This window comes from Silurus meridionalis, chromosome 2 (assembly GCF_014805685.1).
Source record: "Silurus meridionalis isolate SWU-2019-XX chromosome 2, ASM1480568v1, whole genome shotgun sequence".
In the NCBI taxonomy this organism is placed as follows: domain Eukaryota; kingdom Metazoa; phylum Chordata; class Actinopteri; order Siluriformes; family Siluridae; genus Silurus; species Silurus meridionalis.
Genome location: NC_060885.1, coordinates 31,681,974 through 31,694,450, shown reverse-complemented (window position 1 = coordinate 31,694,450; position 12,477 = coordinate 31,681,974). Strand labels below are relative to the sequence as shown.

General features: G+C 37.6%; 1 protein-coding gene across 6 annotated transcripts in view; it reads left to right on the top strand.

Annotated features, from left to right (window-relative positions):
* The window catches only part of macrod2 (mono-ADP ribosylhydrolase 2), a 618,133-nt gene that overhangs the window by 555,775 nt on the left and 49,881 nt on the right, over positions 1-12,477 (top strand). For all 6 annotated transcript variants that reach the window (XM_046875066.1, XM_046875089.1, XM_046875058.1 and 3 more), the window contains exon 10: positions 3,772-3,816. In XM_046875066.1, coding sequence (XP_046731022.1) covers positions 3,772-3,816 — 45 coding nt within the window. The remainder of the gene's footprint in view (positions 1-3,771; positions 3,817-12,477) is intronic.

Here is a 12,477-nt window from a genome sequence, read left to right as displayed (position 1 = left end):
ATTTTTCCAAATATGAGTCAAACATATTGCTAGTATAATGATTGCTTAGGAAATGATTGAGTTACCAAGATGGCTTCTGTCCTCACTATTTGGCAGCTTTTACAGATGATCTGGCACATCCTATAGTAATGCAGTTTAGATGATATCCAGCATGTCAATGAAGGGGGAAATATTTGATTCTTTTTCAAAATGAAATGTATGCATTATTATATATACAATAATATAGACAAATCAATACAATGCTGATGCTGATTTTTTTTCATTTAATGGGCGAATAAAAAACATGGCGACAGTTTGAATCGATACTCACTGGCTCCAATATGGCTCCAAATCTGATGATGTCTTTTCCAATGTTCTCCATTTTCTCGACTAAACAGTTTATATATGTGATAATCGCTACAGATTCAGTTCAATTTAATGGACAATGTAAGAAAGCAGCTTCATGAAAATCTGTAGATTATGATTATACATTTTGAATTTGGCTCTATAAGTTTATGCCTAATGAGGAAGCCAAAGATCAAGATGGCTAAGGATAAGCTTTGGAAGACAGGGAAGAGACCAAACTCAACTCATGTTGAAGTTATCATTTAAAATCTTATTAGAAGAATCCGACAATCATTTATCAACGTTTTTTGATTCTTTATTTGATGCAAGGAGAAAACACAACAAAATACAACGAATATTAAATCAAATACATTATAAAGAAAGCAGAAAAACTCAAGAGACTTAAATCCTACCAAAATAGTAATCGGATAATAAATTTTACACAATCAAATTGTGCTATCATGATAAAAGAGAAAGAGAAAGCCAAGTCTTATAAAACTGATCCAGTTTGTTTAGCAAAAAAATTTTTTTTCCAAATGTGATAATTTTACCATTTCTTCTATCCACTGTTTAACAGAGGCGACTTTTTAGTATCCAAAACTTTAGTATTTATTTCTTGCCAATTAGAAGCCCATTATACAACAACTGCTGAGAATTGTTCAATGAGCTGAATCGGTATGAAATGCCGTGGATCAGGTTCGTGCTCAACATGTATATGTTGGCGTTATCAACTGTTCAAATGACTTTCCCTCAAACCGTCAGTCAGGAACGCTAGACCTGATAGTGCTCCTCAATCGAGCCAGGTCGGAATCATGGACAAAAATACCAATATTTTTCTAAAAAGTTAAATACTCATGCTATAAACTGTAAAACAGTGACCAATCTGGGCAACCAGACATTTATTTTCATCTTGAATAAGATTTTAGGGTCCTATTACTGTCTTACCACGGACGTCCTTCCAACAGGTGATCCGAGGTAAGGCTCCGTCAAGTGAGACTTTTTAATTTATTTGAAGGAGCGTTCTGTTTTTCATCACAAACTCGTGGTGTAATTGATTGATCGCAGAAGCTGATTGGTTTGGGAGGCCGTGTAACTGATTAAAATGGACTTGGACACAGGCAAATCGAAAGAGTTCCTGAGCACAATCTGGTCCCTGAAGATTTGCGTGTGTGTGTGTGTGTGTGTGTGTGTGTGTGTGTGTGTGTGTTGGACAAACCTGATGGCAGGAAGTGAGGAAACCTATTTGCTAGGATTAGTACTTAATGAAAACTAGCTGTTGATTTTTTTTTTCTTTGCAATGCATCCGTGCTACCGTTTACTTCCGAGAAAGAGGAAGTGACAGTTGATGGAGGCGTAACCACAAAAACAATCTGTTTTACATGAAGTTTAGTTCGACAGTTTGACGTATAAAACTATCCTTTACTTATTTAGCATTATTTTTTCATTTCTGGTGTGCTGTATGACGATTTCTATCGGTCAATTTGTTGCATTTTAACCCTTTAACCAGTGTATTTCCATCAAGTTTTATTAATACAACAGTGACAGATGTTTTTGTCAGCTGTCAGGCTACAAAAAAAACATTATTAGGTATTTTACAGCTGTAGACTTTAAAGCAGCTGTTTGGACATTTTGTTTCCACTTTAATTAAACCTCTACTAGTAACCATAAATACACATAAGCATAGTCACAATAATAAGAATAATGATATAAAGAAAAGAAGTAGACAAAGAAGAAAAAGAAGTAGCAGAAGAAGATGAGATTCATGCTGTGTAATTAAACGTATGTGTAATGATATTATTGCAATACATTAAACGCAAGCATACATATATACAACTCTATTGAAAAAATATCAGTCATGTAAAAATTAAGCTAAAAAGTATGACTTCTGGTGTATTCCAGTGTAGGAGTTTTGAGTTTACCACTAATTAAGCATGAACAAAACAAAGAGTGAAGGTTTCAGTGTGTATAGTGAGTCAGAAGCTCAGACAAAAAAAATGGAGCACCACCAGGCCATTTACATTTATGGCATTTGGCAGACACCCTTATCCAGAGTTATCTTAATTATAGAAACTGAGAGTTATAGGGCTTTACTTGAAGACCCAACAGTGGCAATTTGGTGTTGTTGGGTGATAAATCCATTACCTTCCGTTTGGAAGTCCAAAGTCTTATCCCCCTGAGCTACCTTTTCCCAAAAAATCTACAGAGAAACATCTACATTTGGAAAATGCTTTTATCCAGAGCGAATTTGAATGATCACATTGAAACAACTGAGCAATTGAGGGTTAAGGGCCTTGCTCAAGGGCCCAGCAGGGGTTTGAACTTTTCAATCAGAAGTTTAACATTAGATTAGATTCAATTCAACTTTATTGTCATTGTGCAAGGTACATGTACAAAGCCAATGAAATGCAGTTAGCATCTAACCAGAAGTGCATAAGTGGCCTATTTACAATTAATAGCAGTGTTATAAATAGGGTATGAGGTCCATATTTACAGGGGTGAGAGTGAATAATGTACAGAAGATGCAGTAGGTAATCATATATGGTATATATAGTAATATACAATATACTGTGCTACGATACATCACGCACAACATCTTAATATTAAGCAACTTCTTCCTCCTGAGCTACAACTTCTCCGTCCACACAACGTCAGCATTTTGAAATCATGGAGATAGTAGCATATAAAAAGCTTTTTTTACATTATGCATTGTACACAGATATTTAAATACTTTAATTTACACTTGGTATTGCATTTAATTGCACGTTTTGAATAATCATAATAAAAAAAAGACTTTTTTTTCCATGTAGTTCGAGGTACAAATAGTGGAAGCAGCTTCTGAAAATTGAAAAAAGAAAAGAAGCGCTATTAGACGGATAATAAACTATGTTTTATAAGTTATGCATTTCGTAGTACAGTCGTTCAGCAGCTCGCACCGTTCGTAGAGGAGCCTAAATTAATGTGTAAAAATGGAACGGATTCCAATAAGCCTGGCTGTTGGGGCTTTTTTTTTTCTGATTGCATATAAATTTGGTCCGCAGCAAAGGTAGAAATTCAACCGATAACCTTCATAACTGAGCTGAGTCAAGCAAATATTTACAAGTGCCTTTGCATATTGCAAAAAGAAGTCGGATTAAATTTGCATTTTTAACAGTAAAAAAAAAAAAATGATCAAACCCGGAAATGTATTAAAACATTCTAAAACTCGGGCGTAATTGTGGAATCTGTGATTTATATTAACTGCGAATATACGTATACAATATAATACGTTTTAAGACGTTGACGTTAAGGTTGAATATAAATCGTCGTTTCTCTCGCTGTGACTATACTGTTATGATATTCAGTGTCTGCGCAGTATCTGTGCAAAACAAACACTTTTACTGCAATACTATCCTTATCAAGCCAGTCATGCTCAATCTGTCTCTCTTCCTGTCTTCCTTTCGCTGATAGATAACGAAGAATGCGAGGAGGGAAATGAGGCCCACACGGAGGACGGTGAGTGATGGCGCACTTTACATGGAAAATTACACGGCCCAAAAACGTCCCATGTGCTCTGCCAGCCGGTACATTTTAGAAGTTATTTAGTCTTTGGTTCATCACCCCAGCTGCAAAAATTACCAATAAACAATAAGTGGAAAGGGTGCGTTTTCTCATTTGCGGAATGGATTCCTGGCTGCGTGAGTCCAATTGCTTTGTGCTGGATTTTGGTAATAGAGATTCAGCAAGACCAGGAGACATTCTCAGGTTGAGGACTGAACCGTTTGACCATAAGCAGATCGGACTTTCTTGGCTCTTTCAAAGGAGTTGAATGTTACTAGTTTGGAAATTCATTTGCTGTGTGATTTCTTTGGAAGAAAACGCTATCCTTGTAATCAGGCGCACCTTCCAGCTCTAATAGCCGGCTTTCTCGTGAGTATAGCCATCGTTATTGTCTTGGACGCACGACAGATTCAGCCCATATTTCGGAAAGCAAAACAAATCCCATCTGCATGCATGATATAGGCCAGTTGCGTAATAAGTGCTTTAGGCTGAAGCCGCATCCTAAATCTTTTATCTCAGCCGATCGTAATGAAAGAATTACAACACACAATCATGTGATTCATTTAGCCATAAATATTGCTTGGTCGAGAGGCAAAAAGGGTGGTTTGAATTACGATGATAGCATGATTTTCTGTTTTTTTTAAGTCAGGAGATCCCAGTTTAGATTAGTCCCAATTTAATTTTTTAGAAAACACCGCAGGCGTGTGTCTGTGAAGAGTCACTGGTTTCCTGAAGGAGTTTCATGTCAGCTGGACTGCTATCTGGTTGGATCGATATGTTTCACTTCTCATCCAAGCAGCTTCTTCAGGGGAGGTGGGCTAAGTGGTTAAGTCTCTGGGTATCTCATCGGAAGGTCAGGGGTTCAAGCACCGGTACGGCCAAGCTGCCAAACGAGGGCTCCTTAGCAAGGCCTTTAACCCTCTGCACTCCTGGAGCTCTGGAGTGGGGAGGGAGGTTTCAGGAGTAAGGTGAGTCGATGGGATGTAACTACCCCTGAGAAGGAGAGTAAGGGGAGAGTATAGAAGTATAGGGGGTAGCAATCAGGGTCTGTAGGAGTGGGAGCTTTTCTGGTGGAGGTCTTGGATCTTCTTAGTGATGGATGAAAGAGCAGCATAAAAAATAGGAGACAGATTGTGCCTACCTTTATTGTGAGAAGGATTTTCCACCTAAAAAAAACTATAGATGGCCTCCTTCCGTTCGAGAGGTGTTGCTTTTTCTGTGTAGGTACAGTATGTAGTGGTTGTTTTGTCTCTCCAATGTGGAGCTCCAGACACTGTTCACTGCACTGGATGGCGTATTATGTCACACTCCAAGCCCATGAATATTATCTTTCCCTGAAGTGTCAACAAATATACATACCATTTACATTTATGGCAGTTTGCAGACGCCCTTTTCCGAAGTGACATTTATCTCATTCAGACAACTGAGCGGCTATGGAGTTAAGGGCCGTGCTCAGGGGCCCAGCTTGATGTGGCTGAAATTTTAACTCACGACATTCGAATTTAAAGTCCAATGCCCTAACCGCTAAGCTATCAACTCCTCTGTAACCATTCATAAGTATTCACCCCCCCTTGAACTTTTCCACAGTTTGTAGTTCAAGGAGGGGAATGCTTACATAATGTGCTGTATTGGAAACACACTCTGCGAATATATCTTGCTCCGAATGTGCCCCAGTAGATCCCCATTTTGCACTTAAACCCTAAAACACAATGCAGATTGTGGAATTTATGGCTTGAATGATAAAATTAAAGCCATGTGGCATACCAGCAACTGTATTGTATGTTTTTCCATGATGGAAATCTATCAGAAGGACACGTAATAGGTGATACTTGAGATGTGATCTGTCAAAGTTCAATAATATTCACGATTTTGGCAGGAACACGGCATCCAGTCATGTCTTCTTGGTCATTTAAGTCTTTGCACAGTCACTAAGTGTAATCAGCTTCCCCCCTGCTGTACTTGACCCATTCCAATGATTGCCATGGGTGTCTCAATGCTAGCATTTTGTGAAACAAGAAGCTCAGAGGAGATCTCCAGTAAACTGAAATTAGGTTTAGGAGTAGCACAAAGTCTTTAGACTGAGATTTTGGTCTCTCGTGCACATTTTTAAAGACCGAATAATAACTGTTTAATTGATATTTATCAGGTTTTTCTCTTGGTATCCTGACCACTGCAGGCACCCAGCTTAGCCTCTGTTTCATTTTGTAAAAGTCTGATTGTCAGCCAAGCCCTGGCCTTTAGCAGCACCGCAGTTAGCCAGACTTTCTGGAACCAGTTCAAGGGCGTAAATGGCTGCCATTCTCACATTGAAGTCAGACGCTTTTGTAGCAGTGCATCGGGCTTCTCTCTTTTACACTTTTTTTTCTTTTACCTTCCATTCTATTTCTCAATTTTTTCCCTTTTAGAGATCTAGTATTTATCCAGTATTTTTTCTTACCCTACACAGCATTCAGGTTATAAAAGCTTCAGTTCAGCCTAAAAATATTTGAGTGTTTTCGTAGCTTGACAAGGTCTATTAGAGACGAATCACAAACGCTGACATCCTTCTAACAGGAACAAAATCTATTTTCTCTGGTTTTCTAACTGTATCGGTCGTACAGTTTTACACCATAAAGTTCAAAAAGACAACAAGGCGTGTTCACTTCATCTTGAGACCTTGTGTATAATCAGCAGGTCCTGTGTTTAAGTCAATTCCAATCATTCCCTGCACATTCTTCCCAACATCGCTCTGAGGCAATTGAATGCAGGGTTTCTTAAGGCTAATATCTAAATTTGCCTTCAAATTTCTGCACTTTCAGCTTCTTTCGCTGGCATACTGCTGAAACAATTACTATCTTTCCCAATAAGACGGACCAAAGTTAATTAGATTTGGACACCGGAGGCTGCTGGTAGGCAGTTAGCATGACACCCTATTCATTTGTCTGCGAGCAAGAAAAGCTAGAGGATTTTTTTCCCCCTTTCATTAACGTTACAGAGTCAATGGTTTTCGGTGTCTTTAGGGAAATTCTCTCTACTGTAGAATCCTATATCAAATCCCAGCATAAACTTCTCAAACAAGAGACAAGTGAACAGCGCCGGTGTTTTAACGCAGCCAGAACGACGCCTCCACCATCAAAGCCACGCCTTCTTTGCGAATACAAACTTTATACGTGATTTATAAATCTAATAATGAAGGGTAACATCATTATTTGTTGAATAACATTTTAGTTTATCAGGGTTTGCAGAATCATAAGTCCTGATAAGATTCCTGATTTTTGGGGTCAGTGGTGTAAAGTATTTGAGTAAATGTACATTATTAGTGTTCCTAAGAAATTTTTGGCTACTTTCTAGTTTTCATATCAAAGATATAAGCAATTCAAATTTTATAAATGTACTTTTTACCACTATAATTTAATTGACACTGACATTCCCAATTAAATGTATTTATTCTGCAAAAGAGTCGACATCGCCATTGCCATCGTCATTTTAATTGGTCCGTTGAGTACTACTAAGTTCTTCTACTTTGTGACAAGATCGTGCAATTTTATTTGTTATTTAAAGAGCTGAAGATGTTGAGTTTTTAATTAGGAGTGACGACGATAGACAGGATTATAAACAAGTTTATTAGAGGGACCCCACAAAGTGAGAGAGGACCGATTGAGATGGTTTGGACATGTGCCGAGGAGGGACATGAGGTATATCGGTAGGAGAATGCTGAGGATGGAACTGCCAGGATGGTGGAAAGGAGGAAGGCCAAGGAGCAGGTTAATGGATGTGGTGAGGTAAAACATGCAGGTAGTTAAGAGAAAGAGTGAAAGAGGCAGATGTAGAGGACAGGGGTGGTATGGAGATGGATGATCCTCCGTGGTGACCCCTAATGGAGCAGCCGAAAGAAGAAGTTAGTAGGATTTTCAGGTACCCCTTTACATTTCTGCTTTGTACCAGCTGTAAGAGCTCTTTTAAATCACAACTTGGTCTTGTCTTGGTCTTGTTCTTCTTCTTTTGTCCTCTACATCTGCCTATTTCAAATGAACCACCTGCATGTCTTTCTTTACCACATCCATAAACCTCCTAATGGCCTTCTTCTTTTCCTCCTGCCTGGACTTCCCATCCTCTTCATTCTTCTGCTGATATATTCTAAGTCCCTCCTAATGACCACATGGACCATCACAGTTGCTCTTCTCTCAACTTGTCTTCAAAACATCCTACCTGCACAGTCCCTCTAATGAACTCATTTCTAATCAGGTCAGCATCTTCAACTCTGCCACCCCAAAGTTCATTATTTTACCAGAACTGTAAATCCGCAATTTTATCCATATAAAGACTTTTTTTTTTTTTTTTTACCTTTTACAATTTGCCTGTCATCAATATCATTTTTTTTTATCTGTCGCCAGCAAATGTAAAAAAAAAAAAAATGTGAAAAGCACTAAATTAATTCCTCTGTGTTTATCAGGACGACTCGGGTCGTTCTCTCTGAGTGAAATTCTTCTAAATTAATTAAGACTTCCAAATAAGGTCAAATCAGTTTTGGATGTTTGACTGTGTTTGGCGAAAAAAAGGTTAACAGGAAATCATTGGAAGCTTTGAAATGAGCTAATGAGATTTCTTATAAATATGTTTAAGCACCACTTCGGGATGAAAGATCCTTCACTAACGTGTTGCGAGGCTTCGGCGGGACGACTGAGAAATGATAGCGTTTTACAAAGGAAGCGTGGAGAAGTGAATGAATGGAGATGAGATGCTTGTGATCCATGGGTAGGAGTAGCAAAATTCACGAGTGTTCATATAGATGCAAAAGTAGAAGAAAGGCGAGATGTACGGTGCCTGCCAGAAGTGTGGATACACCGACAGTTTTATGTTTTTTCAGACAGATGCATGTTCCTTTTGTTGCTTTATAACAAATTCCACTGAAGCTAAAAAAACATACAAGAATTGTGCAGTGAATGAGTGGAAGAAAGTTCTCTGGAGTCCAAATGGAAAAGGAGATTTTTGTCACGTGGCTCCCGTAGACGCAGTTATATATACGTCTATAAATAAACTATAGTCAAAGATTGTGTATGCCATGCAGTAACCGTAAATAAATTCGCCGAGCACGTACTCAAGTGTTAGAGGCACTGACAGTAAACTAGCATGCTGGTTAATAGTCTCATGTTTGAAATTAAAATAACAGGACAACATGACAAAGTAGCATTTATTTCTACTTATTAATTAATGAATGGCCTGATGCTGCACCGGTGCACCAAGTTTTGTGTTTTGCGCCCCCCCAAGGGACTCCTCAGTAACTGGGGTCAGCGCAAAGCGGCTTTCAGCCCTGTTACTAATGACAAAGAAACATTATTAGTCCTGTCTCGGGGGGAAAGTGGTCCTTCGCGGGCCGGTCTGGAAGTTTCATGCTAGCGTAAATAGAGGAAAAAATGACATCGCTTAAGCGGCAAGCGGATAAATCTTTGATAGATTAAAATTCAGAAATGAAATTTTTCCGTTCCATCCCTCAGCATGGTAATTAAAGATTAAATAGGTAGACATGAGGCAAGGTCAAGATCCATCACGCCAAATTACTTGATTAATTGCACGCCGTCCCAGTGACTCATTGAAATATGAAGCGTTTGCCTTTTGCTATTCAGCCTCTCCAGTCTAGAGGTGTGTGAGAGAAAAAAGCTGTTTAAAACATTGGATCCAAATCAGAGTTGGATCAAAATCGGCAAAAAAATAAATAAATAATGATGTCATCACTGGAATATTCTGGAACTTTGTATGTGGAAGTAAAGTCATGGTGGATTCACTGATATTTGATCACTAAAACTTTTTGTATTTCTTTCCTTACTTTTGCACAATCAAATGAAGAGCAAGTTATGAATAGGGAGGGTTAATACAATGTTTTAAATGTGTCAAGCACTCTTTGGCTCTCGAGCAAGGCCCCTAACACAGCGTCCTAACATCGCTGGGATGTAAAGAATTTCTCTGTGTTGTAATGTACATGTGAAAAGTAAAAAACCTCTTGTTTTTGATATTTATTTTGATTTATTAAAGGATTAGTGTTGATTTTTTTTTTTTATGTGTACTATGTATATTGGGAGGCATGAATGTCCTAGTGTCCCAGGCATGGTTGAGCAATGTCTAGGTTACCAATCAGAAGTTCGGCCCCAGTATCGCCAAAGTGCCACTCTTGGGGCCCTTAGACAAGGCCCTTAACCCTGTGTGATCATATCATGAACCTTGTCAGTACCTTGTTCTTTTACCCCAAAGCAAGAATTTCACTGTGCTGCTTCTTTCTTTCTTTCTTTCTTTCTTTCTTTCTTTCTTTCTTTCTTTCTTTCTTTCTTTCTTCACGCTATAACTAGAATTTGGTTCTTGCTCTGAATCACAACTTTCTTAAATTATCTCACGAAGATCATGATACATTTATATTTATGGCATTATCCAAAGCGACTTACATTTTTGTCATATTGTCCACCTGAGCAGTTAAAGGTTAAGGGCCTCGCTCAAGGGCCCCCAGTGGCAACTTGGTGGTGCTGCGATTTAAACTCATGACCTTTCGATCCAAAGTCAAACATCTTAGCCTTTAAACTTTAACAGTATAATGAGAAACAACAGCATTAACAATAGTTTTTTTTCCAGATGTGAAATAATTAAACATAAAAACTCATATTGTATCTGATGAAGCCCAGATACCATAAGATTCGTCTCCAGGCGAACTTCAGCCTGCATTTTAAATTTGTAGCTTTACCACAGGATCGAGAAAATCTCCAGTGAAATATAGTTGGTTGTGATGTCACTTGTCACTGTCTTCGAAACTGCATTTTTTTGTGCACACAGGAAACGAATCATCGGTTTGTCACGCGCTGGTGCGAGCGTAGCATTACGGTGTAGAAATCAATACACTGTCCCGAAGGAGGGGAAAAAGTGAGACGTTACAAATCTTTGCACTATATATCCCCTGCATTCCAGTTTCAGAAGTGGAACACTACAAGCACATCAGCAGCAACCCTGCAAATATTACAGCTATGCTGCTTAATGCTGGTGCATATTTAATAGTCCTAAATGGAAGTAGGATCACTTTGTTGCTGTGCCTCTGATTTGCAGCCATTAGGTGTTGTTCTTTATATAGCCAGCTAGCCTGTTTTAAAAGCATAGCATATTTCATAGAAACACCCAGGGGACACCATGCACCTGGAAATAATGTTTATTTGGTTAGCCTATCATTAATAACATATATATATATATATATATATATATATATATATTTGGGGGCTCTTTATCAGTGGAACACCGTTAAATGCTGATTGTAAGGCAAAATGTACGATTTTACTGAATAGTCATGTTTACTGTGTATATTGGGAGTCAAAAATGGATAAATTAGTGGCCCAGGTTCCTGATTGAGCAAAGTTCAAAAAAATAAACCACTGCAATGTCTTGGTTATTGATCAGAAGATCGGCCCCAACTATCGTCAAGTTGTCACTCTTGGGGCCCCTGTGCAAGGCCCTTAAACCTCTGTGCTCCGAAGGGCCCTGCATCACGGCTGACCCTGCGTTCTGATCCCAGCTTTCTAACGTCACGAGGAAAATGCGAAGAATGAATTTTTTTCCCTTTCTCTTTTTTTCTTTACTTTTCTTTCTTTAATTTTCTTTCTTTACTTTCCTTTTGTTCTTTCTTTCGTTCTTTCTACATGCTGTAACTTTAATGTATACCAAGAAAACAGCTCCTTTCTTTACTTTTCTTTCTTTCTTTCTTTCTTTCTTTCTTTCTTTCTTTCTTTCTTTCTTTCTTTCTTTCTTTCATTCTACATGCTGTAACTTTAATGTACCTGTAATGTACATATAAGAGGAAAACAGCTCCTTCCTTCCTTTACTTTTCTTTCTTTCTTTCTTTCTTTCTTTCTTTCTTTCTTTCTTTCTTTCTTTCTTTATTTTTCTTTACTTTTCTTTCTTTCTTTCTTTCTTTCTTTCTTTCTTTCTTTATTTTCTTTCTTTCTTTCTTTCTTTCTTTCTTTCTTTCTTTCTTTCTTTCTTTCTTTCTTTCTTTCTTTCTTTCTTTCTTTCTTTCTTTCTTTCTTTCTTCATGCTTTAACTTTAATGTACCTGTAAGGTACATATAAGAAAAACAGTTCCTTTCTTTATTTTCTTTCTTTCTTTCTTTCTTTCTTTCTTTCTTTCTTTCTTTCTTTCTTTCTTTCTTTCTTTCTTTCTTTCTTTACTTTACTTCTTTCTTTCTTTCTTTCTTTCTTTCTTTCTTTCTTTCTTTCTTTCTTTCTTTCTTTCTTTCTTTCCTTTTTCTTTGTTTGTTTGTTTCTTTCTTTCTCTTTCTTTCTCTCTTTCTACATGATGTAACTTTAATGTACCTGTAAGGTACATATAAGAAAAACAGTTCCTTTCTTTATTTTCTTTCTTTCTTTCTTTCTTTCTTTCTTTCTTTCTTTCTTTCTTTCTTTCTTTCTTTCTTTACTTCTTTCTTTCTTTCTTTCTTTCTTTCTTTCTTTCTTTCTTCTTTCTTTTTTTCTTTGTTTGTTTGTTTGTTTCTTTCTCTTTCTTTCTCTCTTTTTACATGATGTAACTTTAATGTACCTGTAATGTACATATAAGAAGAAAACAGCTCATTCCTTCCTTCCATCATGCTGTAACTCTAGAATGTATTGCTTG